At 59.6% G+C, this 27,930-nt stretch overlaps 4 protein-coding genes across 7 annotated transcripts; 2 read left to right on the top strand and 2 right to left on the bottom strand.

Moving 5' to 3' along the window:
• Nucleotides 1-1,470: 1,470 nt before the first annotated feature.
• Nucleotides 1,471-6,648, bottom strand: LOC148182359 (uncharacterized). The gene is made up of 4 exons (XM_088068878.1): nt 6,553-6,648; nt 5,687-5,845; nt 4,553-4,992; nt 1,471-3,472 (listed from the first exon to the last, which is right to left on the bottom strand). Exons 2-4 carry the CDS (start codon nt 5,802-5,804, stop codon nt 3,314-3,316), a joined length of 717 nt encoding a protein of 238 aa, XP_087925004.1. The 5' UTR covers nt 5,805-5,845; nt 6,553-6,648; the 3' UTR covers nt 1,471-3,313.
• Nucleotides 6,646-19,139, top strand: GALNT6 (polypeptide N-acetylgalactosaminyltransferase 6). Of its 4 annotated transcripts, none has more exons than XM_088068852.1 (11): nt 6,646-6,774; nt 11,123-11,707; nt 12,448-12,620; nt 14,145-14,294; nt 14,390-14,624; nt 15,617-15,734; nt 15,836-16,036; nt 16,451-16,582; nt 17,746-17,847; nt 17,958-18,110; nt 18,260-19,139. In XM_088068852.1, the coding sequence occupies exons 2-11, from the start codon at nt 11,220-11,222 to the stop codon at nt 18,371-18,373; spliced, it is 1,866 nt and encodes a 621-aa protein (XP_087924978.1). In that variant the 5' UTR covers nt 6,646-6,774; nt 11,123-11,219; the 3' UTR covers nt 18,374-19,139. The 4 variants fall into 4 exon arrangements, with proteins under 4 accessions (XP_087924978.1, XP_087924977.1, XP_087924979.1 ...); XM_088068851.1 differs by lacking the exon at nt 6,646-6,774 and adding an exon at nt 7,953-8,083; XM_088068853.1 differs by lacking the exon at nt 6,646-6,774 and adding an exon at nt 8,167-8,238.
• A 969-nt stretch (nt 19,140-20,108) lies between these two features.
• LOC102107083 (chymotrypsin-like elastase family member 1) lies at nt 20,109-21,966 on the top strand. Its single transcript, XM_014260621.2, has 8 exons — nt 20,109-20,157; nt 20,253-20,335; nt 20,431-20,531; nt 20,758-20,883; nt 20,972-21,108; nt 21,342-21,487; nt 21,576-21,725; nt 21,834-21,966. Exons 1-8 carry the CDS (start codon nt 20,115-20,117, stop codon nt 21,849-21,851), a joined length of 804 nt encoding a protein of 267 aa, XP_014116096.2. The 5' UTR covers nt 20,109-20,114; the 3' UTR covers nt 21,852-21,966.
• Nucleotides 21,967-24,643: 2,677 nt separating this feature from the next.
• On the bottom strand, nt 24,644-26,514 carry LOC102106901 (chymotrypsin-like elastase family member 1). Its single transcript, XM_005532072.3, has 8 exons — nt 26,466-26,514; nt 26,289-26,371; nt 26,093-26,193; nt 25,726-25,851; nt 25,501-25,637; nt 25,122-25,267; nt 24,884-25,033; nt 24,644-24,776 (listed from the first exon to the last, which is right to left on the bottom strand). Exons 1-8 carry the CDS (start codon nt 26,506-26,508, stop codon nt 24,759-24,761), a joined length of 804 nt encoding a protein of 267 aa, XP_005532129.2. The 5' UTR covers nt 26,509-26,514; the 3' UTR covers nt 24,644-24,758.
• Nucleotides 26,515-27,930: the final 1,416 nt, after the last annotated feature.

The following is a 27,930-nucleotide window of genomic DNA, read 5'->3' as shown; positions in this document are numbered from 1 at the left end:
AGGGCGGGGGGAGGAGGCAGGGCCGGGGGGCGATGCCCGGTGGGTTTCCTGCGGCCGCGCTTCGGCACCACCCGCCCCGATTCCCTCCAGCATCGCACTGACCCCCTCCGCCTTCGAAATCGTCCCCAGGATCCCCCTGCTGCCCCCCAGCATCACCCCCATCTTCCCTCCGGCGCCTGCCCTCAGCTGACCCCCAGCATCCCCCGATTCCCCCCCATTCACCCCCCATTCTCTTCAGCATTTCAGTGCCCCCCCCCCCAGAATTTCTCCCTCCCAGGTGCCCTGCAGAAACACCCCCAGTCCTGATCCCCCCACATCACCCCAATTCCCCTCTCAGCCCGTGCCCCCCAGCATCGCCTCTGTCCCCTCCAGCATTTCAGTGTCCCCTCTCCAGCACCACCACCCACCCTCGGTCCCCCCCAGCATCATCCTGATCCCCCCCAGCAAAACCCCGACTCTGCTTCAGCACTCGAGCCCCTCGAGCCGCCCCCTCAGATCCTCTCCCGTGTTACCCCCAAATCCCCTCAGACCCCCCCAGCCTCTCTCCAGCTTCCTCCAGCAGCACCCCCACTTCCCTCCACAATCCCTCCCCAGAATCACCTTCAACATGATCCTGACCCCCAGCACCATCCTGACCCCTCCAGACCCATCTTGTTCCTCCCCAGCACCATCCTGACCCCCCCAACTCACTCTCATCCTCTCGAGGATCCCCCAAGCCCCACAACCTCCCCCTCAGCCCCCCCAAGTTCCCTCCTGGCCTCCTCCACCATCTCCCACCCCCTTTTTCCCCCCAGTCCTTTGCTCCCCAAAAATCCCCTTGTCCCAGCAGGAACAGCTTAGAAATTTGGGAGGGTTTGAGCTGTCACCCACAGCTCTTCCAAAATCGACACTTGGAAGTCACTGAATTGCTTGGAAATGCACTTTTTTTATCCCATTTTGCAGTCTCTGCCTCCTCAAGCCCGTGTCCAAGCACAACAGGACCACAGAACACTTCCCTTCCCTTAATGAGGGATGAAAATCAAGGGTCAGTTATTAATTAACTGAGGCATTAATGACTTCCCATCCTCACTGGTGGCACAGATGGGCTCCTGCTGAAGATGGGGGGAGAAATTATCCCCCAGTCTCTCATTTCAGATGGCAGCTCCCAGATTTGGGACAACCACAGCCGTCAGAGTTTTTCCAGTGAGAAATGCTGTTCCTAGGCAGGAACTTTCCCTTTTTCCTCACTCTCCCATTAGAGGGATGAAATCCCGCCCTGCCCCACCCTCATTTCTTTTATCTCCTCTGAAAATGTGGCCCCAGAGGATCTGGATATTGGAATTTGGGGGTGTTTGGACACAGATTAGTGCACAGAGCTTGATGTCAGGACACCCCCAGCACCTGGGCAGCCCCTTCCCCCTCCTACAGCCCAGACCCCGAATTAGAAACCCTCAAAAATGAGTATTTTCCACCCAAAATCCCATTTCCAGCTGTATTTTTGCTGCCATGGTTTCCCCAGGAGCATCATCGCCAGCTCCATCCCTACTTGGAAAACAAGAGTGGGACACCCTTATCCCTGAGTTCTCCTGGCACAGACTTCACCCAATCCCGATTTTCCAACTTCTCCTGACGGGAACCTGCCCTCACCCAGCTCCTGCCTTTCCCAAAATGACTCCCACCCACCTGGAGCCCAAGCTGGCCCAAAGAACCACAGCCCACCCACGGGCCCCAGCAGCACCCTGCAATTAAAGTTATTTCAGAGCCAGAGCCACGTTCCTGGCCTGGAAAGGGCTGGATCCCAAAAGGAAGCTCCGTGTCCCTGGGGACCATCTGGGAGGGCAGGATTAATTACCCCCAGAGCTAAAAAGGTCCTTGAGAGAGGCCAGGTCTGTGCAGCTTCCACTGCTGTGCCTCCCCAGGGATGGAGGATCAGCACAAGTTCTCTCATGGCTCATCCCAAGCGCTCCCAGGGGGATTTTCCATGGCATTTTGGGCTTTGCAGAGCCACAGCAGCCCCACAGCAGGGTTTTGACTCTTGACAAAAATCATCTGTGCTCCTGCTTTGGGAATTCAGTTTCCCAGGCAAGGAGAGCCCAGCTGGATTCCTCCCTCCAGGCAGCTCCTGCCATTTGGTGCCAATAAATGGGAATCATCTGGTGGGGTCCTTGCTCCAGCTTTGGGTCTGCAGCTTCCAGGGATTCACCTGGGAAATGAGGGCTTCTCCTCTAAGAAGAGCATAAAACTCTTTCAAATAATCCAAATTAATTTGAGGAGCCACAGGACGAAAAGGAGAGAGTGGTGGGAAACTTCATTGTGATGTGGAGAAAACCTGGAGAAAATCCCAAGAAAACCTTGAGAAAATCCATTTTCAGTGAAATAAAGGCCCCTGTTCTACCCAGGGCTGGAAGCAGCTCCAATATCCACATGGATGGAGAATCCAAGGTCAAAGCTGCAGATCCAGAGAAAGGAGTTGTGGGATTTGTCTTGGAAAATGGTTCCAGGGACCCTGGGGACATGTGGGTTTGTCATGGGTAAATCCATTAATGTGGCTCTGCTTTGGGGAAGAAAATTCACTCCTGACTTTTCTGTGCTGCCAAAGAGGAGAACGTTGGAGCTGGAGATCCCAATTCTTCTGGAATTAGAGGAGAACCTGGCTCTCCATTTCAACACAAGTTTTCTCAAACAGGAGATGCCAAATCCACTTTAGGAGAAACTTACAAAATATAAAAGCCTGAGATGAGATTTTTCCAGAAGAAAAAATGGATTTGAAGATGATCCATGATTTGTGCCTCAATTTCCCCACTGCTGCAGTGAAACCCTTTGGGAAACACATTGGATACCACTGATGGAAGAGCCATAAAACTCTCAAATTACTGTTAATGAATTAAAATAATACTTAGTGACCCCAAAAACCTTGAGATTCTCCCACCCAACCTTCCAAACTCCCAGAGAAAGCCAATGTGTCTTCCCAAACATCCCTGACTATTTATAGAAGATTCATTTCCACTGTGTCAAAGGCAAATTTTGAGAAATTCCCTTTTCCCAGGAGTTGCACCTCCAGTCCCCAGGATAGGATTGGCTTCAGCATCCACAGAGATCAGTAACCCAAAACACAGCCAGGATAATCCAAATCTGGGAGTTCATTCCACATGGAGAAGGACGGGGAACGTGGCAGCTGCTCCCAGTCCAAAGCAGCAGGAGGATCCCAGAATCCTCATCAGCCACAGAATCCCAGGGCTGGAAAAGCTCTCTGAGGCCATCAAGTCCAGCTTGGGAATGTCCAGAGTCTGTCCTGTGGTGCAAATCCATGGATTTCCCATTGGGAAGACAAGTCCTACTCCAGATGGGCCAAGACATGGTTCAAATATTCCACGTGTCCTGCTGCATCCGAGGGGAAAATCTCCCGGCACAGGTCACAGGCTGGAGCAGCCTCACGGGTGGGGCCGGTCCTGAGCATCTCCTCCTCCATCACCCAGCCTGGAGTCCAGCACGTCTGGCAAGAGAAGAGGGATTTTGGGACAGAGAGACCCCCCAGGAGTGCCCTGGGCCAGCCCCCAACCCAAACCTGACTCCACCTTTTTGTGCCCAAAAAGGACTGGGCTGGAGCTTGGGGGAGCTCAAGCTGCCCCTCACCCCATCCTCCAGAAACCCCCCTGGATTTCCATGTGGCTCCCGGGTCTCCCCCAGCACTTTCCACAAGCCAAACCAGGAGGAAAATTGGAACTGAGCAGCAAACCGGAGCACTTTTGTCACCTGTCCCTGTGCCATTGTCATTGGAGTGCTCATCGGGCCCTTTGGGGCCTCCCCAGACAGACACAGCCCCACTTCCCCCTTCTCCTCTCAAAACTCCCTCCCAAATACAGCCCAAAATCAGGAGTTACCCCCGGGAATACCCAGCCCCTAAAGCCATGAAAGGATTTTTAAGGGTTTCATTTGGGAAAAGGAATGAAAGAAAAGGGGATTGGCATCCCAGGGATCCTGGGTGGGAAGGCCAGGACTGGAGTGAAGGTTCACCAGGAGGGGCCAGAGCTCAGGGAGGTCTTCAGAAAGCCTTTCAGAATGACAGGAATCATCTGGAATGATTTGGGAATGTGTTCTGGGGTGTGGAGATCTGAGAGAATGAAGGAAATACTTTAGAGCTGCTTAACTGGAAGATTCAAAGGAGGCTTAGAGGTTTCCCCCTAACTAACTGACCTAACTAACTAATTCATGAACTAACTAACTAACCTAACTAACTGACCTAACTAATTAATGAACTAACTAACTAACCTAACTGACCTAACTAATTAATGAACTAACTAACTAACCTAACTGACCTAACTCCTCCAAGGGATGCCCAAAGCCTCTGTGAGGATCACAGGAGCGATGTCCTGCTGGACAGATGGACCTCAGGGGCTTTCCTGTACCCAACTCCCCTGGGAACCAGAAAATTGAGTGCCCAGAGACCTTTTAAGAAAACAACCCCACTCTGCCACACTTCCCACGTGTCCAGGGCTGATGGAGAGGAGGGTGAAGTGTCCCTGATGCCATAACTCCAGCATGGACCAAATTCCCTGCCAGCCTCCCAAATTACCTTCACAGGCCCTCGGATCTCCACCAGAGCCTCGTCCCTGGGAGCATCTTCCCTCTCAAGCACTTCTGGGGCTCTGTAGAGATCCAGAAGATTTGGGAAGGAGCCCCCAGCCCCTGGATTTAGTGTCTCCAGCTCCCGAGGGCTGCAGGGGGCTCTTCCTCCTTCCCAGGGGACAGGGAGGATCCAGGTTCTCATCCAGGTGGGCACATCTCCCTTCTCCCCCTCGCTGCTGCCAAAAGCTGCGGCTCCTCCGGTTCTGACGCCATTCCCAGGGCCTGGGGGGAGCCTGTTGGTGGCCTGGGGATGTTCCATGGGACAAGCAGAGCCCATCCAGGAGGATGTCAGAGCCCCTGGGTGGTTTTGGCAGCTCTCAGGTGACCTTTGCCCATCCCCTGGCACCACGTCCTCTGTGCACTGGATAGGCAGCGACACCGGGATGTCTTTGGGAGAGAGCGAGGCAGAGGGGTCATTCCCAGGAATCTAAAGGGGTTTTTTTCCCTTTCCATTGCTCCATTTTCCTGTTGGAAAACCCCTGGGCTGGCAGAGCTCAGCCATTTCCTCTGGAGCCTGGGCCAACAGAGAAAGGACACTGAGAACAACGAGGGAGGGCTGAGGGTTGGAGGAACATCAGCTCCCTCAGGACACTGGGACATCCCTGTGTCCCCAGACTCCAGGTTCATCCCAGGAAAGGCTTTGGTTTAAGTCCTGGAAGGACACAGGTGGAAAGGAGGAAGCCCCAGGGCAGGGAGGCTGCAGTTTCCCAGCACAGCTTTGTCCAAACCGATCCCTCCTGTCCACAAAATTCCCATTCTAGGGTTGGGAAAATGGTGCCAGACCCCGTGGGAGCCATGTGAGTGTTTCGGGGGGAAAGGAGAGTATGGAGAGGGGGAATCTTTGGAGAACCAGAGGGTTTCTGGGTGTTTTCTGGGATGTAGATCCTCCCCCACCCTCTCCAGGTGATGGTCCCAGGACCGGGAGTGTCCCTGAGCAGCGACACCCAAAAGCCACGATGGGCACAGGACACCTTCCTGCTGGAAGCTCCTTCACCTCACCAGAGGAACTTCCTGAGGGCACCAGGACAAAGGTGGGAATGACCCAAATGTGCAGTCTGGGGACCCCACAGGCCCCACTCACCGAGGACTGGTCCCTTCCTGGCCCTCAGCCTCTGGAGGAGCCTCCCCTGCTCCGAGCACAGCTCCTGCAGCCTGGCCACCTCCCCCCAGAGCTGCAGGAACACCTCCTCCATCTCCATCACTCCTGGGGACAGGGGACAGCAGAGGGAACGAGCACCTGCTAATAGTAATAATTATCACATTAATAATCATCCACTGATGACTGGTGTTAACCACAGGCAGGGAGGAGCTGCCAGGGTCATCCTGAGCTGGTGGGATGGGGAGGATCAGGTGCTGCAGGTACCTCCAGATCCCAGCTGCTGCAGGTGTGTGGGACTGCACAGAGAGAAGCATTAACAGTTCTCTCATAATATATACCAAAAAAAAAAAAGGTGAAGAGATTCTTCCTAAGAGGAGCCAAGCTGGGTTTTTCCACCTCTCCCCCACAGCTTCCACGAGCTCCAAACAACCTGAAAATCCCATTTAGTAAAAATAAATCTACCTGGAAAAAGTTGTATTTCCAACTCAGTACCAAATAATGGAATTCTTTGGGCACGAGAGCAAAAAACTCCCAACTACAAACCCATCCAAGGAATGATGTCCACGGGTGGGGACACAATTCCCTTTTTTTTGAGCTGCTCAGCCTCTTCTCCTCCAAAAAATACCCCAGGAAGCACCACCCAGCATCAATTAACCAAATATTGGCATTATGGAGGAAAATTGTGTTCCCCACATTTTCCCCCTCTTTAACAGCTGTATTATGGATTAAACTTCCCAGTTTTCCCATCTTGCACCAATTATTACCGGGCAAAAAGATAATAAATAAACCCAAAGCTGGGCACAAATCTGCAAACAATCTGCAAAGGGGATGTGAAAGGTTGGTGAGACCTTCATGCAAATCATCCTGGCTTCCTGTCAGCTCCTCCAGGTTTGCTCAGCTCAGCGCTGCAAGTTTCAGCTCGGCGTTAAATTTAAACTCTAACTCAAATTAGGGGTTTGGCTGGAAGGTTGGATGGAGCTGCCTCCGGCGCTGTGGATTCCCGGGGAGGGAAGAAGAGCAGAAATCCTGAAGGAAATGCACCTGGAGCAAGGAAAACCTCAGAGGCAATGGTAAGGTTTGCTCCCAGCTCAGGGAACTGCAGTGCTCGCCCCACACCGAGAGGAAACTTCACCCTGATTTTGGCTTTTTGGGTTCCTCTACTCCTTAAAAATTTAAAAGTAAACATTTTTCAGCCTCCCCAAGGCAGCCAACTCCACCTCTAATTCAAGTTTTGTTTTGCCTGAGAGTTGTCTATAAAGACGCCAATTAATTATTAATTGGAGTGCGACACGGAGCCGTCACTCCCTAACAACCTGGAAAGATTTTGTAATGGATTTTATTCCATCCCTGCTGGGGTTTTTCGGGTCTCGACTCCTTCTCATTTCCCCCAGACTGCTGCCACCAGGAAGAAGCTGCAGGAGATTTTTTTATGTCCCAAAAAAAGCCTCTCCCAAACTGCAATTAAAAGCAGCAATTTGGAGACATAAAAACTCTAATTTTTCGGGGTTGGCAGAGCGGCTCCGAGGAGCAGAACCCGGCTCCAAAATCCCATCCCCACGACCCAGCCCGGAGTGGACCCCAAAATCCTTCTGTTTCCCCCAGAAGTGATTTACCGTGGTGGGGACCGTGCTGGCGGCCGCGGTGACGAGCTGAGAGTGGCGGCTGCCTGAAAGTCGAGCAGCAGCAAATTCGGGGGAGGGAATTTCCCCTTCGGGTTTTGAGCGAAGAGCGAAACCTCCGAAGGAGGAAACGAAACGGGCGAGAGCGACGGCTCCGAAGTGAACTCGGAAAAGCCCCGGGGGGCTCGTGGAGGCAGAGGGTTGGCTCTAATCTGTGCCTCAGTTTACCCTCACACCTTATTCCAGCTCATTAGAGCTTTAATTTGGGGCTGATGGATGTTTGTGCCCCAGGGACCTCATCCCCTGTAAACCAGTTAATATTCCAGCTAATATCTCAATAATCCTGATTAAGCCTCGCTCTGCTTCAGCTCAAATCTCCCAAATCCTCCTCGCAGCGCCAGAGCCAAAGGAAACTCCTCGGCTGGGTGATGGAGCCCGCTCTGGCCCGTCCCTCCAGGGCTTTTCCCGCAGCCATCCTGCTTCTCCCATCACGCCCAGTGCCGGTCCCTTACTGGTCCCCATCACACGTGGGGTCCGACCCGTGCGGCTCCGTGTCCCCAGTGCCGGTCCCAGCACACCTGGGCTCACACCCTGTGACCTCAACAGGTCCCTGAGGTTTCCAGTGTCCCCAGTGCCGGTCCCTTACTGGTCCCCAGCACAGCACCTCCATCTCAGGCGCGGGCCCGGCGGGTGGCACCAGGATCAGGCGCTGTTCCCGGCACGGCCGAGCGGCTCCAGGACGCGGTGTTTCCCCTGGCAGGTACCTCTAGGACCCGGCGTTTTGGCCGGGCCAGGTGGCTTTAGGGCCGCGGCGGCCCCGCCCCGTGCACCTGCACCGGGGGGCGGGGAACGGGGAGCGCAGGTGGCCCCGCCCCAGCCGGACGCACCTGCGGCCCCGCAGCCGCTTTGGAGCCGGTGAGAGGGGAGGGGACGGGGGTCCCGCTGCTGAGCCCTCCTCAGCTGTAAGAGGGTCTGGGGGTCCCGGTGCCGAGCTCTTGCCGAGGGAAGGGGGTCCCGGGGTCCCGGTGCGCAGTCCCCACCCCCCCAGGGAAGGGGGTTCGGTGGTTCCGGGGGTCGTGGTGCGGTGCCCCCCTCTGCCGTAAGGGGGGCTGGGATCCCGCTGTGAAGTCCTTGCCTCAGAGGAGGGGTCCGGGGGTCCCGGTGATCCCGGTGAGGAGCCCCGACCATGGGAAGGGGGTCTGGAGGTCCTGGTGTGGATCCCCGACCCCTCCACGACAGGGGAGACAGGAGGTGAGGGTGGGGAGCCCTCGGTCCGGGGGAAGGGGGAACAGGGTGGGCTTGGTGGGGCGCTCGGGGGGTTCCGGTGCAGCGGCCCCTCCGTGGAAGGGGGTTCAGGGGGTCCTGGGATGGAGCCCCTCGGGGCGGGGGGTCCGGATGGAGCCTCCGGAGCAGCCCAGCGGCTCCAGGGCAGTGGAAGGACCCGGCCCCCGTCACCCCCAGGGCCCCCCGCAGGGCAGAGACCCTCACACACCCCCCAGGTCCGGGCGCTCCCGTTCCGCACCACCGGGAGCGGCTCCAGGACCCCCTGGGCTCATCCCTGGGGATGAGGGCAGCGCCTGGACGGGGGCAGCACGACAGGATCCTGCTTCCTGTGAGCTCCCACCCTTTACACTCCCCAGCACATCCAGTTCCTCCCGCTGGAACTGAATCCCACCAGGAGCAATCCCGCTTTCCCCGCTTTCCCCGCTTTCCCCGCTTTCCCCCCACTTCCTGCTCTTGTCTTTTGCCAGCCCCTGCCCCTCCCGATGTCATCGTGTCTCGCTGCCACGTGGAGCCGGTGGCCACCTCGCCTTCGGCAGTGTCCGTGTCAACTCACTTGTATTTTATTTATTTTCCTTTATTTCCTCCACGAGTACATCTCTGTTTCTGCCTCTTCCCACCATCCCTCCCTCCCACACCACGGGGGATTCTCCCCGAATTCCCACCGAACCCCTTTTTCCCCTTTCCTGACGCCAGTAGGCTCCACTGGGTCATTTTGATTTTGTTTTTCCTGGGCGCAGGACCGGCCCCGTCGCAAGCCGGGATTTTCGGGATGGGAAGGATGGGCTGGAGCAGAATCCCCCCGGGAGTTTGCAGGGCAGGTAGCGGAGAGCTCAGGTGCACCAGGAGCTCTCGCTGGAGCTTTATCCCAAATCCAGTCCAGTCTTTTAGGGGGAAGTTTTTATTTGTATTTGGCTTTTTGGCCCTTTTGGGGAAGGGACTGGGGAGGGGTTTGGGGTTGGGGCCCGCCGGGAGCGGCAGCTCTTGCTGTGCACAACCTGTGCCCCTCCGCACACCTCGTGTCCCTCTGGGGCTAATTAACACCGACACCTAACGAGCTTCGTTAGCAACGTGGAAAGAAGGAAGCTCAGAGAGTTGTGGGATTGATGGAAACGGGTTTTTTCCCCCAAAATCCGTTGCTTTTCCCTCCCCCTCCTTGTACAGCAAGACCGTGCAATGAAAACCTCGGTGCTCGGGGGCACCTTGGGGCAGGAATTCCGAGGGAATGGCAGGACACACGAGGGGATTGATGGTTTTTCCCCGATTCTGCTCTTTTTGGTGCTGGATGGGGCCGGGCGCCCTTGGCAGTGAAGCGTGGTCCAGCTTTGATCCCGCGGCGCTCAAAGCGGGGACCCCGGGGACCTTCCTCCTCCCCAGCCCAAACTTCCTCGCCCTTGAAGTTGTGGCAGGTGCCCTTCCCCGCCCCATTTCCAAGGGAATGAAAAGGGGGAAAAAGGAATCAAGGGAAGGGGGGGGACCCCGAAGTGGAGGAGGAGGAGATGGCGGTGAATGGATCCCGCCGGGCTCGTCCATGCTCCGGCGGCCGCGGCTCACAAAGAGGAGCTGCGGGAAGTTTGGGGGTGGTGGGAAGCTCAGAGCCTCCGACGGATCCCAGGGCAAATTCGGGAGCTGGCACCGAGCTCCGGTGGCCGCGGCACCGGACACAGAACCTGCTGCTCCAACTCAGCCCAGCCGGGAGCGCCCCATGGTCTGCTCGAGTTTCCCTTCGCAGGCAGGAAAATGCCCAGGAAAAGGCTTTTACCCAGCGGCCAAAATTATTTTGACAAATTTCTGGCTCTATTTTAACTTCGGGCAGTGGCAGGGGAAGGCTGCAGCCTCCGGATCTGGCCCAGAAGAAACTTTTGGGGGATCCCGTGTGTTGTGGTGGGGGGTGGCACATCCTCCGGCATTTATTAACCCACACTTTTTGCGGTCTTTTAATTTTGGGAAGGATTTAGGGGCTGGAAGGGCTGGGTGGGAATGAATTTTACAGGTGTCACTAGTGCCAAACTTTATATAATATATTGCTAATATTATATTGCTATATTAGTCTTACTAATGTTAGTACTTATATATTATAACATAATTATATTAATATTATTATATTACTAACATTGTATTGTTAATATGTTACTCATGTTACTTTACAATGTCAATATATTAAGGTATTATATTTCCTACTGTATTATTATGTTATTATTTGTTATTAACCTGGTCTAGTGGGAGGTTCCCTGCCTGTGGCAGGGGTTTGGACTGGATGACCTTTAAGGTCCTTAACAAATCTATTCCATGATTTGATTATATTTATATATTCTGGTTTAGGTACAATATAATTTTAATTATATTTTAAGTATAGTATATTATATATTATATATTATATATTTATTATATTATATATATTTATTATATATTACGTATTACATCTTCAGTACAATATTCCTATTTTGATATGGAGGGGACGACCTCTGGGCACATCCAGCTCCAGGGAATTAACTGCAGGTGTTTCTCCTTCCCCCAGGTCACTGGAGCAAAGTAGGACACCGTGATGCACTCCGAGCCCCCACATTCCTGAATCCCCCAGCCCAGCCCTGTGAACTCTCCAAAAACCCCCCAAAATGAGGCTGTTCCGCCGCCGCTACAGCCCCTTGAAGGTGGCCTTGGCGGGCGCCGTCTTCGTCCTGTTCCTCTTCATCCTCCAAAAGGACGTGGGGAGGAAGGAGCCGGGCGAGGAGCCGTGGCTGCGGAACATCGTGCAGGGCAAGGACCAGGTGCTGGACCTGATGCTGGGGGCGGTGCGGGACCTGCGGGACTCGATGCCGCGGCTGCAGATCGGAGCCCCGGAGCCGCCCCCGGAGCCGCTGCCCAGCGCCCGCTCCTGCCTGCCCGGCTCCTACACCGCGGCCGAGCTGCGGCCGCTCATGGAGAGACCCCCGCAGGACCCCGCCAGCCCCGGGGCCGACGGAAAAGCCTTCAAGAAGGATCGCTGGACTCCCGAGGAGACGAAGGAGAAGGAGCTGGGCTATGAGAAGCATTGCTTCAACGCCTTCGCCAGCGACCGCATCTCCCTGCAGCGGGCGCTGGGCCCCGACAGCCGCCCCCCCGAGTGAGAGCCCGAAACCCACCCAGCCCTTAAACCTGGCCACTCACTCCCTTAAATTGCAGAGGAAATTAAAGCAGATTGGGGCCGGGATGTCACCCAGCACCGGCAGGGGACTGAATGGAGACAGAGATGAAAAAGAAAATAATCTATTATTATTTCTCCCTAATTTTGGCCCCTTGGGGGCGGGTTTAGTGGCAACAGGCTCTTTGTGTCTCCCTGTACCTGCTCGGTGGCTCTGTCACCTCCCCGCCTTTCCCTCCTCTCCCTCCTTTATTCCAGCGGCTCCAGCGGTCAGATTTTTCTTTTCTTAGCCAAGTGGAACGGCCTCGGACCCCGCTGGGGTTGGGGGAGGGATTCGGGGAAACTCCAGAGATTTCCCCACCTGCCCTCGGCCAGGGGCTGCCGGATTAAAGCGGGGCCCCCCCAGCCCTGCCCCCAAAGGGGGGGTGGGATGGGGGAGACATGGGGGGAATTTGGGATGGAAAAAGCCTTGAAAGGGATGGAGGAATCCAGCCTCCCGCGCTGGCAGGCGATTATCTGTGCTTAGCAGGTGTAGCGGTGACAAAGGGGGAACACGGAGGCCGGGAACAGGACTCACTCAACCAAAATCAATGGGAATCAAAGCAGGGATGAGTCCAGAGGGGCCAGAGCTGCTCCCCTGCTGTGGGGTTTGGGGAGGAGGGGATATCAGGGGGTCACTCCAGTCGTGCTTCCCCCTTCATCCCCCCCATTCTGTCCCCCAGGTGCATTGACCAGAAGTTCAAGCGCTGCCCTCCCCTCCCCACCACCAGCGTGGTCATTGTGTTCCACAACGAGGCCTGGTCCACCCTGCTCCGGACAGTTTACAGCGTCCTGCACTCGTCCCCGGCTCGGCTGCTCCGAGAGGTCATCCTGGTGGACGATGCCAGCACGGATGGTGGGTGGGGGCCATGGGGACACAGGGGTCAGAGGGAGGCAGGGCCCATGGTGGGATGTGGGTCAGAGGGGTGCAGCAGCCACAGGGAGCTGTGAGGGAGCAGTGGGGGAATTTGGGGGCCAGCAGGAGGCAGAATCCATGGCAGGATGTGGGATCAGAAGGACACGGGAGCCCTGGCAGGATGCAAGGGACGCCAAGCCCCTTTCCAAGCCTGGAAGTGGCAGCTCTGAGCCACTTGGAGAAGTGACTGAAGCTTTCAGCATCCCAGGATTTCACACTCACCCCAGAGCACCCCTGGGATTTTCCCTTCCCCAGCACTGCTGTTAACCCAACCCTGGGGACAAACCAGGTGCCCCCACAAACCTCCACCCTCAGCCAGCTGCAACCCTCATTAATTAGTACCCAGAGATAATTAACGCGGGGTTCAGTGTCAGGGCACTGGGAGGAACGGACTCTGCCCTTGTCAGAGATAAATTCTCTCTTTCCACCCACGGGCTCCCAAGGAGCAGGAACCTCAGGGTGCCCCAGGGCTTCCTTGCCCCAGACCTCGACTCCCACTGTGGCTGGACATGGGTGGGACTTGGGTTCCCTTCCCAGGATGGTTTTCTGGGGGTCCCAGCTCTCACTTGGCCATTTCCAGCTCCTGGCTTGGCTGCACCTGCCAAGAAATCCCAGAATCCTCTGGTGGTGACCCTGTGTCCACTGTCCCTTCCCTCAGTCACAACTTGGTCCTGGTGACCCTTCAAGTGCAGAATGTGACCTCCCCCTGTCAATCCCCCAGTCTCTCTCCAGAGAGGGATGAGACAGAGGGGGCTTAGACCCTCATAAAACTCTTCTTCTTTAGCCAAAAATACACTTGGGTTTGGGGCAAAGGCTCAGGCATCCCTGAACCCAAAACTGCAGGGTCTGAGCAGCAGCGGATGGGATGGGATGGGATGGGATGGGATGGGATGGGATGAGATGAGATGAGATGAGATGAGATGAGATGAGATGAGATGGGACGGGATGGGACGGGATGGGACGGGACGAGATGGGATGGGACGGGATGAGATGGGATGGGACGGGACAGGATGAGATGGGATGGGATGAGATGAGACGGGATGAGATGGGATGGGACGGGATGAGACGGGATGAGATGAGATGGGATGGGATGAGATGGGATGGGGTGGGATGGGATGAGATGGGATGGGACGGGACGGGATGAGATGGGATGGGATGAGATGAGACGGGATGAGATGGGATGGGACGGGATGAGATGGGATGGGACGGGATGAGATGGGATGGGATGGGATGAGATGGGATGGGACGAGACGGGACGGGATGGGATGAGATGGGGTGGGATGGGACGGGATGGGATGGGACGGGATGAGATGGGATGAGATGGGATGGGATGAGATGGGATGGGGTGGGATGGGACGGGACGGGATGAGATGGGATGAGATGGGACAGGATGAGATGGGATGGGAGGCACCAGGGACTGGCACCTGCCTCTCTGATGGACCCAGATGCTCTTCCCACCCTCAGAGTACCTGAAGGAGGAGCTGGATCGCTACGTGGAGCAGCTGCAGATCGTGCGCGTGGTGCGGCAGCGGGAACGCAAGGGACTCATCACGGCGCGGCTGCTGGGGGCCAGCGTGGCGAGCGGGGAGGTGCTGACCTTCCTGGATGCCCACTGTGAGTGCCCACCCTGTGCCACCCGTGTGCCACCCGTGTGCCCCCGGGTGCTGTGAGTGGTGCTGTCTCTGCTCCAACCCTGCCCTGTGTCCCAGGCGAGTGTTTCCATGGATGGCTGGAGCCACTCCTGTCCCGCATCGCCGAGGAGCCCACGGCCGTTGTGAGCCCCGACATTGCCACCATCGACCTCAACACCTTCGAGTTCTCCAAGCCCATCCAGAATGGGAAGCAGCACAGCCGGGGCAACTTCGACTGGAGCCTGACTTTCGGCTGGGAGGTCATTCCCGCACGGGAGAGGCAGCGCAGGAAGGATGAGACCTTCCCCATCAAGTGAGTCCAGCACAGAACTCTTTATCCAGCTGGGTTTGCTCTTTTTTCCAACAAATGGGTGTTCTCCTTGGTTTTGGTGCCTCAGGGCAAGCGGTGCTGCCCCTTCCCAGCGGAGTTTTCAAGGAGCTGTGGGGGATCTCAGGGAGTTTGTGCCCGGGCGTGGTCAGAGCTGTGGGGATGGTGGAGGACAAATCTCAGCGGGGCTTGGGGAGCGCGGGGCCACAACTGACCTTGGAATTGCCTCCGGCCGCCTCTCACACCAGCAGAGTCACCTATTAGGGATTTAATTGTTGTCTGTACCTTCTTCCTCTCGGATACCCGAGTGCCCCCACACAGAACAAGTCACCTGTGGATCAGGATGCGCCAAAATCCCTAATTTTTCCCCCTCTGTTTTACATGCGGAGAGAGCCTGAGGAGTTTTCCCACCTCTCCGCTGGTGCCCGAGGATAAGCTGGGTGCTCCCATTGGGAGACACCGGACACCCCGCCTGGCCCCGTCCCCGCCCGGCCGCGGGGCTGGCTTTGTGCACGGGTCACCTGGGAGACGCTCCTGTCCCAATAAAGGCCCCTTTCACCTCCAGCCGGGCACTTGGCTCCCGCCGGTGCCTCGTCTCCAGCAGCTCGGCAAATCCTTGGGGTTTATTATTTTTCCTGAATAAAAGCCAGGTTCTGTTCTGGCCTCAGATGGAAAAGATTAGGGAAATGGGAGGAGGGATTGGGGCACCGAGCTCTGACCACCCCCTCTTTTTGGTGACAGGTTTTTGGTAACAATATCTTCTTTTCACTTTGAATCCAGCCAGCAGCGAGGCCCCTCCATGTCACACAGTCACCTCCGTCCCCTCCCAGCAGCCAGGCCCAGCCTGTCCACCAAAGCCACCACAGCTGGACGGAGGGGGATTCTGATTTTGGGGCTGTGATGTCTCAAAACTCAGATTTCTGCTCTTTTATTTGTGTTTAAAGTCACCCCAGGACACCCTTCCTTGTCCCCCGCAGGTCCCCGACCTTCGCAGGTGGCCTCTTCGCCATCTCCAGGTCCTACTTCGAGCACATTGGCTCCTACGATGACCAGATGGAGATCTGGGGGGGTGAAAACGTGGAAATGTCCTTCAGGGTAAGGACGGGGGGGTCACCTTCGAAGGGCACCTCCAGGGAGCTCCCTGCTGGGGGGCCCAGGGGCTGGACCCCCCCACCTCAGGTGTGGCTTCCCCACAGGTGTGGCAGTGCGGGGGACAGGTCGAGATCATCCCCTGCTCCGTCGTGGGCCACGTGTTCCGCTCCAAGAGCCCCCACACGTTCCCCAAGGGCACCCAGGTGATCTCCCGGAACCAGGTGCGCCTGGCTGAGGTCTGGATGGACGACTACAAGGAGATCTTCTACCGCCGCAACCAGCAAGCTTCCCAGATGGCCAGAGAGGTACTGGACATGCTGGGGGGCTGCTGCTTCTACTGGGAGGGCTGGTCCTGCTGGGAGCTCCACCTGAGCGGGGTGGGGTGGGAAACCACACACAGGTGGACAGAAGTAGCCAAAAGCCTTTTCTTTTTCTTTCCCCCTCCAGCCAGAATGTTTCCTGGTAGGAAAACATCAGAGTTTATGAATATTTTTTTTTCACATCAAAATTTTGTGCCAAAATACCTCCAAGCTCTTGGTGGAGTCTGTGGGTACCTGTCAGGTGATGCCTCCCACTTGTCTCGGTGCTGGTCACACCATTGAGGAATGATGACAAAGCTGGGGTGACTCCCAGCTCAGAAAGGGATAAAGGGATTTTGGGGGATTTTCTGCACTGTTTACTGAAGTGAGTTTAATTCTCTCCCGTGACTTTGTCAATAGAAGACATTTGGTGACATCACAGAGCGGCGCAGGCTGCGGGAGCGGCTGCACTGCAGGAACTTCACCTGGTACCTGCAGAATGTCTACCCCGAGATGTTTGTGCCCGACCTGACCCCCAAGTTCTACGGAGCAGTGAGTGCCTGGACGGCCGGAGCACACAGGGGTTCGGTCCTGGGCTGGGAATAGAGAAGAGGGGAAGTGCCCAAAGGTTGGGTTTGGGGGTTTTGCATTAATCCGGGAGGGAGAGGGGGTTGGTGCTGCCACGTCTGTCACTGCTCACTGTGTCTGTCTGTCATCTCATCTGTCACTGACTGGCAGGGCCAGTTTGGGCTCTGACTAAGCTGGAATCCAGCAGAGCTGATCTGGGGTGAGTTTCAGAGTGGGGAACCCACATGGATGTGGATTTGGGTTAAACTCGGGGGAAGACCTGAAAACTTCTTGAGCCCCAAACACCATCCTGGCACAGGGAGGGCTGGAAGAACAGAGGTGGGGGTGGGATGTGGAGCTCCAGCTCCACCCTGAAGGAATCTGGGGATATGCAGGACACCATCTCCAGCCACCCATGCACAGGGAAGAGGAGACAGGCAGGATGTGGAGGGCTGGCTCTGTCCCTGGGGGAGCTGGGGACAGCAGGACATGGAGCTCTGGCTGCATCCCCAAGGAACTGAGGACAGACAGCATGAGGGGCTCCAGCTCCATCTCTGAGGATGGAGTTGTCAGAAAAGCCTTTTCTCCCAGGCTGGGTGTTGGATCCTGAGTCTGCCCCTCCTCAGCCAGGGCGAGGTGACAGCAGCCGGCACGGCCGGGTGACAGCCCAGTGTCAGCTGGGCCGGGTGCTGGCTCCCATCCAGCTTTTAATTCACCTTTATTTCCTGAAACCTCAGCCCGGGCGGCTTCCCCTCTGCTCCACGTGCCGGAGGCGATGGCTCGGGCGTTCCTCCTGTCCTGGAAAGGACACGGGACCCGGACCCGGCGCTGCGTGCCGGGATCGTGTTTGCGCAGCGATAACCCAGAGCTCTGCAGAGCCAAACCCGAGGCGGGTCCTAGCCCCGCTCCTCTCAGCCCTTCTTTCCTCCGCTCTCCCCACCGTTTTCCTCACTCCTGCCCCTTTTTCCCCGTCCCGGCCTTTTTCCCCCCTCTTGTCCTCCCCTCACCCCCATTCCCGTTGCCTTTCCCTGCCCTTTTCTCCCCATCTCTTTTTTCCCCCTCTTTCCTCTCTCTCATTTTTCTCCCCGCTCTTTTTCCTACCACCACCTCTTTTCCCCCCAAACACTTCTCTTCCCCCCACGCCCCAGATAAAAAACGAAGGCACCAAGAGCTGCCTGGACGTTGGGGAGAACAACCACGGTGGGAAACCTCTCATCATGTACCCCTGCCACGGGCTGGGGGGAAACCAGGTGGGCTCCCCAAAGCACCCCCATCATTTCCCCCTCTGCTCGCCCCGGTTTTCCCCCGGGGGCAGCTCCCGGGGCGCAGCAGTGACGGCCCCGCTCGGCTTCACCCGCAGTACTTTGAGTACACGAGCCAGCGGGAGCTGCGCCACAACATCGGCAAGGAGCTGTGCCTGCGGGGGGCTGCGGCTGCTGCCGAGCTGGGCGAGTGCCAGTTCCGAGGGAAGCCCGGCCGGGTGCCCGCCAGCGAGGAGTGGGACCTGGCGCAGGTGAGGAGACCCCTCCACCCCGGGAATCCCCCCGGGCACGGCGGCATCGTGCCCGCCACGGTGCTGCTCCTCCGGGGCTGTTTCCCCTCGGCCCCGTGCCGTGCTCACCCCGCGCTCGCTCATTGATCGCCCGGGTTGTTTCCCGGCAGAACCGGCTGATCAAGAACTTGGCCTCGGGGATGTGTCTGACGGCCCGGGGGAAGCACCCGGCGCTGGCTCCCTGCGACCTCACGGACCCGCACCAGCTCTGGTCCTTTACCTAAAAGGGAGGAGAGCCCCCGGCCGGCCCCTGCCACGCTCAGGAAACCAGGATCCAAAAAACTTCCTTCTTCGCTTTAATTTAAGAAGTGAAAGCCTTAAATATGCTGCATTTCGTGGTTGCCTTGAACTGAATCCCGTACCTTTGGGAGCCGGGTTCTACCGGGGGCATCCCACGGACCCCGAAACGCAGCGGTCGTGGCGAGGACGCTCCTGCGGATTCTCCTCGGAAGCCGCTGCTCGTCCTCCCCCTCCCGGCTCCAGCCAGAGACTCTTCAGTTCATATCGGGCATTAAAAACGTGGATGCGCCTCCCCAGATGTGGAATCCCGGCGGAGAGGAAGATGGTGACCGCGGGGCTCCTCCCGTCCAGAGGGGATCGTGGCTTGCGGTGGCCCCTGGCGGGCAATGGGAGAAGTTGGGATCTGTGCCTTAGGAATCGCGTTGGATTTGGAGGGGGGAGGAAGTTGTTAGATTTTTTTTGGTTTTATTGTTATTATTAAAAGATAATGATTCCTTGGTGCGATTCTGCTCGTGCTGAGCAGGAGTTTTCCCTTGGTGGCACCACAGAATTCTTCTGAAGAAGATCCTGGGTACCACATCTACTCTGTTCTGGATTTTTTATCTATCCCAACATCTGAAGCTGCCACTTTTGTTGCCATTTCAGTTATTGGGGGGGGGAGGGGTGGAATCCTCCTGGACAGAACAGGAACGGGGAGAACCTGTCCTAGACACAGAACCTCAAATAAAGAGATGATTTATTTTACACAAATCCTGTCTTTGACCCTTCTGCATTCCCACACGCCTCTCACTTGATATCCCTCCCTCTTCTTGTTCTAGAAACTCCCGATTTAGAGCAAAATGAGTTGGCAGCTCTTAGTGCCACAACTGGGGGATCAGTTTTGGATTGAGGTGTCCCTGTGTAGGGCGCAGCCGTTGGTGCTGTCCCTCACCCCGTGCCCTTGGTGCTGACAGAACAAGCATGGCACTATTTAGAGATCGTGTTCCTGTCAAGTCTCATGTTTTCCTTGGAGATAAGGGCAGAACCGCAGCAGGTGCTTTTTATTGCCTTCAGTTTTGTTGCCCTGGGTGACCCCATGACCCCTGTGAGCCCAAATGCTGTTTGCCAGTGCCTGTGCCTCGAGAGCCGGGGTTCCCCCCGAAAACAGCCTCAGGGTGGAGTTCAGGGGGTAAAAAGGGACACAGCTTTGGCCAAAACTCCAGGCTTTGTTTCAAACCATGCTGCTGCTGCTTCATTTTGCCCCAAGCTCAGGTCCCGGGGAGGCCGAGCCCCGGCCCTGCTCCAGCGCTGCCTGTGCTGGGGGCTTGGGGAGGGGGTGAAGGTCGTGCCCTGTTTGTGCCTCGATTTCCCCATCCCAGCGCCCACGCGGCTCCGTTCAGGTGTTGGATCGAGCTCTTGGAGCCACCCCCCAAATCAAGGCCACGGAGAGCTGCAGCCAAGGCCTTCTCGGGCCGGGAGCGGGCCACGCTCGTGCCACCGCTCTGGAACTCGGGAACAGGAGGTGCCAGCGCAGCAGGGCAGCGTCTCCCTGGGATCCAGAGCCGAGGGACGCTCGGGGTGTCCCCGGGCTGCCCCGGCCTCGGCGCTGTGTGTGCTCGGGCAGAGGGGCCAAGGCCGCTGGCCGGGGCCGCAGCACCTGCTTCCCTTCCCGCGCCTCCTCCCGCGGCCCCGTTAAAGCTCCCGCGGGGCAGCGCCTCGGTCCCACCGCGGACACCGCGCTCCAGGATGATGCTGCAGCTCGTGCTCCTCGCCGCGCTCGCCCTGTGCGGTGAGTCCCGCCCGGAGCCTTCGGCCTCGGCGCCTCCTCAAACCGCCCCCGAGCCCCCCCCCGAGTGGGGACTCACGCCGTCCCTCTGTCCCCAGGGCGCTGCTCCGAGCTGGACGTCGAGAACATGCAGCGGGTGGTCGGAGGGACCGAGGCGCGCTCGCACGCCTGGCCCTACCAGGTGGGTCCTGCCGCCGTCCCACGGCCGCTGCCGGGGCTCTCCTGGCTCCGGGAGCCTGCGCTGAGCCCCGCGCCGTGTCTCGCCCCCCTCCCCAGATCTCCCTCCAGTATTACTCCGGGGGCGGCTGGCACCACACCTGCGGAGGCTCCCTCATCCAGAGGAACTGGGTGATGACCGCCGCCCACTGCGTGAACAAGTGAGCAGGGCGGGGACCCCTCCTTCCTCTCGGCGAAGCTCCTTTCCCCCAAAACCCTTCCCAAGGAGATGTTCTGCCCGCCCCAACCCCGCAGAGCAGCCGTCCTTGGGGGGCTTTTGGGGCTCCATGGGGCTTCTGTGGGAGCATCCTCTCCCTGCTCTGACCCTCCACGCTCCGAATGCCCGGGATTCGGGGCTGATGGAGGGTTTTCGCACCTTGCCGGCAGTAACATGAACTACCGTGTTGTGGCCGGCGAGCACAACCTCAACAGGAACGAGGGCAGCGAGCAGATCTTCAGCGTCAGCAAGATCATCGTGCACCCCTACTGGAACCCCAACAACGTGGCCGGAGGGTAACGGCCGCGGGAGGGAGAGCTGGGGAGAGCCCGGCCGGGATTTGGGGGAGGGCTCCTCGTAACATCCTCCCCCTCCCCCCGGCAGCTACGACATCGCCCTGTTCCGCCTGAGCGGCTACGCCACCCTGAACAACGCCGTGCAGCTGGCGGTGCTGCCCCAGGAGGGCACCATCCTGCCCGACGGCTACCCCTGCTACATCACGGGCTGGGGCCTGACCCGCAGTGAGTGACGGGCTCCCCCCGCCCCAAAGTGCCCCGAGGCCGGGCTACGCCGGCAGCCGCGGGAGGAGCTCTCGGAGCCCTTGGAGGCTTCGCTCGGGGCTCTCTGCGGGTGCCCAGCGCCGGGCCGGGGCCGTGCCGAGCTTTGGGGGGACGGACGGACGGGCGGGCGGACGGGGCCAGAGGGGCTCGGCGCGGGGCCGGGCTCTGCTTTGACCGGCGCCGGGTCCGTGCAGGCAACGGGCAGCTGTCCAGCGTCCTGCTCCAGGCCTACCTGCCCGTCGTGGACTACCAGACCTGCTCCAGCCCGTCCTACTGGGGCTCCACCGTCAAGAGCACCATGGTGTGCGCCGGCGGGGACGGCGTGCGCTCCGGCTGCCAGGTCCGGCCGCGGCCCCCGCGCTGCCCCCGCCACCCCCGGCGCCCCCCGCAGCCCCGGCTCACGCCGCTCCTCGCTCCTCGCTCCGCAGGGCGATTCCGGCGGTCCCCTGCACTGCGCCGTCAACGGGCAGTACCAGGTGCACGGCGTCACCAGCTTCGTGTCCAGCCAGGGCTGCAACGTCGTCCGCAAACCCACCGTGTTCACCCGCGTCTCCGCCTACATCTCCTGGATCAACAGCGTAAGGCGGCCGGGCCGGGCCGGGCCGGGGCTCGGCCCCAGCGCTCTCGGGGCACCGCTGCACCGGCCCCGGCCCCGGCCCTTCAGCCCGGCCCTTTCTCCCTTCCAGGTGGTCGCGCAGAACTGAGCGGAGCGGGACAAGCGCTCGCTGCCCCTCGCCCATGGACGTCCCCTGACTCCCCCCGGCCGCGCTCCGGGCTTCTCGCACCCGGGCCGGCCCCAATAAAATCTCTCCTCCCGTCTCCGTGCCTCCGTGCTGCCTTGTCCCGCGCCCGCCGATCCTTCCTCCTCCGGCCCGACATCCTCCTCCCCTCCCAGCTCCCGCACCGGCCCTTCCCCGCGTCCTCCTCCTCCTCCTCACTCCTCCTCACTCCTCAGGGAAGAGCCCTGGCGAGCAGGAGCCGGCTCCGAGCTGGCGGGGCAGCCCGAACATCCGTGGGATGCTGGAAAAGGGGCAACGCTGCAAATCCCCTTCTTGGGCAGCAAGGCACATCCTTGGCAATACGGGGGAGGGGCGGTGGGGAAGCACAGAGAGGATTTGGGGCGATCCCATCAGGACTTTCCCTGCCATTTGCTCCATTTCTCTTCCCAAACTGACCTCCTTGGCCGTGAGACACGTGGGACTCGGGGACTGCCACCTCCTTGTCCCTCAGCTGCATCCTGGGCCTGTGCCACAGCCCCCCAGCCTGGGGGCAAACCACCAGCACCAACGTGCCCCAAACACCCAGGTTTACACCCAAAACAGACACTGCTGGATGGATCCAGTGCCCGCTGGGGCTTTCTCTCCCCCCTCGGTCATGTCCTGCTGAACAAAACACCCGAGCACAGCAAGGTGGCTCTCCCAGCCCCGCGGTGGCAACGGGAGCGAGGGCTGTGCCAGACACTGCTGAAAGCCCTCGAGGGCTGTGTCCAGTTCTGCCCCTCCCAAAAAGGAAAACCCGGAGGGGCTGGACCATGTCCAGAGAAGGGGACAGAGCTGGAGCAGCTGAGGGAGCTGGGGAGGCTCAGCCTGGAGAAAAGGAGGCTCGGGGGGGACCTTCTGGCTCTGCACAACTCCCTGACAGGAGGGGACAGCCGCGGGGGCGGGGAGGGGCGGGGGGAGGTCGTGCTCTGCTCCCAGGGAACAGGGACAGGAGGAGAGGGAAGAGTCTCAAGCTGTGCCAGGGGAGGGTCAGGTGAGGCGGGATTTTCCAATGGGAACGGTGGTTGGTCCCTGGAAAGGGCTGCCCAGGGACATGGTGGAGTCCCTTTCCATAAAGGTGTCCAAGGAAGGACTGGATGTGGCACTCAGTGCTCTGGGCTGGTGACAAGGCGGGGATTGTGCACAGCTCGGACTCGATGGTCTGGGAGGGCTTTTCCCACCTCAGGAGTCCTGGGATTCTGTGCTTGGTGTGTCAAGGAGTGCAGCTGGTGCAGTAGCTCAGTTTGTGGCAGAGATGAAGGTTGAGTTCTGGGGGTACAAGAGGCCATGAACTGCTCACCCTTTGCTGACCCTTTGGAGAGCAGCGGCACAGCCAGATGAGGGGACACTGGGAGAGATGGGAGGAGACAAAGATTTGGGTGGAAGAATGAAACTTGCACTCTTGGACTGTGAGGGGATAAACCTGAGGGGTTCCGTTGTTGGGGCTCCTCCTCAAAGGCAGCAGCTTGGGCTGTGCCTGTCACTGCACTGGGAATCGATGGTGGAACAGAACATCTGGGACTGCTGAGGGAAACCAGGGCTGGAACTGCTGAGGAAACAGGGTCCGATTGTAGGAGGGGTGTGTGGGGAGTCCAGGGGGGCTCGTTGGATCACTGGAGCCTCCACTGTGAGGGGCTCTACTCTAAGGGGCTCCGGTCCCTGCTGTGAAAGTCTCTTGAGATGGGGGTGTGACAGCCAGAGAACCTTGGGAATGGTCAGACTGGGAAGATTCCTTAACGAGGGCACCAGGCCTGGCATTCTGGCTGGTCAAGGGAGGGGATTGTGTCGATCTCCTGATGTCCAACCTAACCCTCCCCTGGCACAGCTTGAGACTCTTCCCTCTCCTCCTGTCCCTGTTCCCTGGGAGCAGAGCACGACCTCCCCCCGCCCCTCCCCGCCCCCGCGGCTGTCCCCTCCTGTCAGGGAGTTGTGCAGAGCCAGAAGGTCCCCCCCGAGCCTCCTTTTCTCCAGGCTGAGCCTCCCCAGCTCCCTCAGCTGCTCCAGCTCTGTCCCCTTCTCTGGACATGGTCCAGCCCCTCCGGGTTTTCCTTTTTGGGAGGGGCAGAACTGGACACAGCCCTCGAGGGCTTTCAGCAGTGTCTGGCACAGCCCTCGCTCCCGTTGCCACCGCGGGGCTGGGAGAGCCACCTTGCTGTGCTCGGGTGTTTTGTTCAGCAGGACATGACCGAGGGGGGAGAGAAAGCCCCAGCGGGCACTGGATCCATCCAGCAGTGTCTGTTTTGGGTGTAAACCTGGGTGTTTGGGGCACGTTGGTGCTGGTGGTTTGCCCCCAGGCTGGGGGGCTGTGGCACAGGCCCAGGATGCAGCTGAGGGACAAGGAGGTGGCAGTCCCCGAGTCCCACATGTCTCACGGCCAAGGAGGTCAGTTTGGGAAGAGAAATGGAGCAAATGGCAGGGAAAGTCCTGATGGGATCGCCCCAAATCCTCTCTGTGCTTCCCCACCGCCCCTCCCCCGTATTGCCAAGGATGTGCCTTGCTGCCCAAGAAGGGGATTTGCAGCGTTGCCCCTTTTCCAGCATCCCACGGATGTTCGGGCTGCCCCGCCAGCTCGGAGCCGGCTCCTGCTCGCCAGGGCTCTTCCCTGAGGAGTGAGGAGGAGTGAGGAGGAGGAGGAGGACGCGGGGAAGGGCCGGTGCGGGAGCTGGGAGGGGAGGAGGATGTCGGGCCGGAGGAGGAAGGATCGGCGGGCGCGGGACAAGGCAGCACGGAGGCACGGAGACGGGAGGAGAGATTTTATTGGGGCCGGCCCGGGTGCGAGAAGCCCGGAGCGCGGCCGGGGGGAGTCAGGGGACGTCCATGGGCGAGGGGCAGCGAGCGCTTGTCCCGCTCCGCTCAGTTCTGCGCGACCACCTGGAAGGGAGAAAGGGCCGGGCTGAAGGGCCGGGGCCGGTGCAGCGGTGCCCCGAGAGCGCTGGGGCCGAGCCCGGGCCCGGCCCGGCCCGGCCCGGCCGCCTTACGCTGTTGATCCAGGAGATGTAGGCGGAGACGCGGGTGAACACGGTGGGTTTGCGGACGACGTTGCAGCCCTGGCTGGACACGAAGCTGGTGACGCCGTGCACCTGGTACTGCCCGTTGACGGCGCAGTGCAGGGGACCGCCGGAATCGCCCTGCGGAGCGAGGAGCGAGGAGCGGCGTGAGCCGGGGCTGCGGGGGGCGCCGGGGGTGGCGGGGGCAGCGCGGGGGCCGCGGCCGGACCTGGCAGCCGGAGCGCACGCCGTCCCCGCCGGCGCACACCATGGTGCTCTTGACGGTGGAGCCCCAGTAGGACGGGCTGGAGCAGGTCTGGTAGTCCACGACGGGCAGGTAGGCCTGGAGCAGGACGCTGGACAGCTGCCCGTTGCCTGCACGGACCCGGCGCCGGTCAAAGCAGAGCCCGGCCCCGCGCCGAGCCCCTCTGGCCCCGTCCGCCCGCCCGTCCGTCCGTCCCCCCAAAGCTCGGCACGGCCCCGGCCCGGCGCTGGGCACCCGCAGAGAGCCCCGAGCGAAGCCTCCAAGGGCTCCGAGAGCTCCTCCCGCGGCTGCCGGCGTAGCCCGGCCTCGGGGCACTTTGGGGCGGGGGGAGCCCGTCACTCACTGCGGGTCAGGCCCCAGCCCGTGATGTAGCAGGGGTAGCCGTCGGGCAGGATGGTGCCCTCCTGGGGCAGCACCGCCAGCTGCACGGCGTTGTTCAGGGTGGCGTAGCCGCTCAGGCGGAACAGGGCGATGTCGTAGCTGCCGGGGGGAGGGGGAGGATGTTACGAGGAGCCCTCCCCCAAATCCCGGCCGGGCTCTCCCCAGCTCTCCCTCCCGCGGCCGTTACCCTCCGGCCACGTTGTTGGGGTTCCAGTAGGGGTGCACGATGATCTTGCTGACGCTGAAGATCTGCTCGCTGCCCTCGTTCCTGTTGAGGTTGTGCTCGCCGGCCACAACACGGTAGTTCATGTTACTGCCGGCAAGGTGCGAAAACCCTCCATCAGCCCCGAATCCCGGGCATTCGGAGCGTGGAGGGTCAGAGCAGGGAGAGGATGCTCCCACAGAAGCCCCATGGAGCCCCTGCCAGAGGAGTCCCAAAAGCCCCCCAAGGACGGCTGCTCTGCGGGGTTGGGGCGGGCAGAACATCTCCTTGGGAAGGGTTTTGGGGGAAAGGAGCTTCGCCGAGAGGAAGGAGGGGTCCCCGCCCTGCTCACTTGTTCACGCAGTGGGCGGCGGTCATCACCCAGTTCCTCTGGATGAGGGAGCCTCCGCAGGTGTGGTGCCAGCCGCCCCCGGAGTAATACTGGAGGGAGATCTGGGGAGGGGGGCGAGACACGGCGCGGGGCTCAGCGCAGGCTCCCGGAGCCAGGAGAGCCCCGGCAGCGGCCGTGGGACGGCGGCAGGACCCACCTGGTAGGGCCAGGCGTGCGAGCGCGCCTCGGTCCCTCCGACCACCCGCTGCATGTTCTCGACGTCCAGCTCGGAGCAGCGCCCTGGGGACAGAGGGACGGCGTGAGTCCCCACTCGGGGGGGGCTCGGGGGCGGTTTGAGGAGGCGCCGAGGCCGAAGGCTCCGGGCGGGACTCACCGCACAGGGCGAGCGCGGCGAGGAGCACGAGCTGCAGCATCATCCTGGAGCGCGGTGTCCGCGGTGGGACCGAGGCGCTGCCCCGCGGGAGCTTTAACGGGGCCGCGGGAGGAGGCGCGGGAAGGGAAGCAGGTGCTGCGGCCCCGGCCAGCGGCCTTGGCCCCTCTGCCCGAGCACACACAGCGCCGAGGCCGGGGCAGCCCGGGGACACCCCGAGCGTCCCTCGGCTCTGGATCCCAGGGAGACGCTGCCCTGCTGCGCTGGCACCTCCTGTTCCCGAGTTCCAGAGCGGTGACACGAGCGTGGCCCGCTCCCGGCCCGAGAAGGCCTTGGCTGCAGCTCTCCGTGGCCTTGATTTGGGGGGTGGCTCCAAGAGCTCGATCCAACACCTGAACGGAGCCGCGTGGGCGCTGGGATGGGGAAATCGAGGCACAAACAGGGCACGACCTTCACCCCCTCCCCAAGCCCCCAGCACAGGCAGCGCTGGAGCAGGGCCGGGGCTCGGCCTCCCCGGGACCTGAGCTTGGGGCAAAATGAAGCAGCAGCAGCATGGTTTGAAACAAAGCCTGGAGTTTTGGCCAAAGCTGTGTCCCTTTTTACCCCCTGAACTCCACCCTGAGGCTGTTTTCGGGGGGAACCCCGGCTTTCGAGGCACAGGCACTGGCAAACAGCATTTGGGCTCACGGGGGTCATGGGGTCACCCAGGGCAACAGAACTGAAGGCAATAAAAAGCACCTGCTGCGGTTCTGCCCTTATCTCCAAGGAAAACATGAGACTTGACAGGAACACGATCTCCAAATAGTGCCATGCTTGTTCTGTCAGCACCAAGGGCACGGGGTGAGGGACAGCACCAATGGCTGCGCCCTACACAGGGACACCTCAATCCAAAACTGATCCCCCAGTTGTGGCACTAAGAGCTGCCAACTCATTTGGGGGCTACAATGGTGGGATTTGTAGATTAATGAGATTTTTGGGATTGTCCTGTGCAGTGCCAAGAGCTGGACACACTCTTGTGTCCTATCAAACTTCAGATGTTCCTGAATTCTCTGTTCCCAGTGGGTCCCTTCCAACTCAGGATATCCATGATATTCCATCAGTCTGGACATCAGAGAGCACTTGGACAACACTTCTGGATTTTGGGGCTCTTTGCAGTTGTCCTTTTCAGAACTGGTGATTTTTATCATCCTTGCAAGTCCCCAAGTCCCTTCCACCTCCTGTTATTCCGTGATCCAAGAGGTCAGGGACCTTTTTGACAAGTCTTGAACATTGGGATATTGTCATCAGTGGATGTTTGGGATTGTCCTGTGCAGGTCCAGGAGCTGCCTTGATGATCCTTGTGGGTTCCTCCCAGCGCTGGATCCCCCATGTTCCCCCAGCCCTGTGGCCCAGCCCTGTTCCAGGTGCCAGGGAGGTTCTGGGGGTTCTGGGGGATCCGGGGTGCGCAGCGGATGCTGCCTGGCCTCGC

The sequence above is a fragment of the Pseudopodoces humilis genome, chromosome 32, assembly GCF_049639895.1.
Source record: "Pseudopodoces humilis isolate 2021_Gansu_Grassland_sample_001 chromosome 32, ASM4963989v1, whole genome shotgun sequence".
NCBI classification, from domain to species: Eukaryota; Metazoa; Chordata; class Aves; order Passeriformes; family Paridae; genus Pseudopodoces; species Pseudopodoces humilis.
This window is presented reverse-complemented; position numbering and strand designations above follow the sequence as displayed.

Excerpts from the sequence above, each read along its gene's own strand:
- GALNT6 (XM_088068852.1), top strand. The coding sequence starts at position 11,220 with ATGAGGCTGTTCCGCCGCCGCTACAGCCCCTTGAAGGTGGCCTTGGCG. Across the intron at positions 14,625-15,616 it reads GATGAGACCTTCCCCATCAA|GTCCCCGACCTTCGCAGGTG; the intron begins GTGAGTCCAGCA and ends TGTCCCCCGCAG. Across the intron at positions 15,735-15,835 it reads ACGTGGAAATGTCCTTCAGG|GTGTGGCAGTGCGGGGGACA; the intron begins GTAAGGACGGGG and ends GCTTCCCCACAG.
- LOC148182359 (XM_088068878.1), bottom strand. The coding sequence starts at position 5,804 with ATGGAGATGGAGGAGGTGTTCCTGCAGCTCTGGGGGGAGGTGGCCAGG. Across the intron at positions 4,993-5,686 it reads CAGGAAGGGACCAGTCCTCG|ACATCCCGGTGTCGCTGCCT; the intron begins GTGAGTGGGGCC and ends TCTCTCCCAAAG. Across the intron at positions 3,473-4,552 it reads AGATCCGAGGGCCTGTGAAG|ACGTGCTGGACTCCAGGCTG; the intron begins GTAATTTGGGAG and ends TTCTCTTGCCAG.
- LOC102106901 (XM_005532072.3), bottom strand. The coding sequence starts at position 26,508 with ATGATGCTGCAGCTCGTGCTCCTCGCCGCGCTCGCCCTGTGCG. Across the intron at positions 26,194-26,288 it reads CGCACGCCTGGCCCTACCAG|ATCTCCCTCCAGTATTACTC; the intron begins GTGGGTCCTGCC and ends CCCCCTCCCCAG. Across the intron at positions 25,638-25,725 it reads CCCAACAACGTGGCCGGAGG|CTACGACATCGCCCTGTTCC; the intron begins GTAACGGCCGCG and ends TCCCCCCGGCAG.
- LOC102107083 (XM_014260621.2), top strand. The coding sequence starts at position 20,115 with ATGATGCTGCAGCTCGTGCTCCTCGCCGCGCTCGCCCTGTGCG. Across the intron at positions 20,158-20,252 it reads CGCCGCGCTCGCCCTGTGCG|GGCGCTGCTCCGAGCTGGAC; the intron begins GTGAGTCCCGCC and ends CTCTGTCCCCAG. Across the intron at positions 20,884-20,971 it reads CCCAACAACGTGGCCGGAGG|CTACGACATCGCCCTGTTCC; the intron begins GTAACGGCCGCG and ends TCCCCCCGGCAG.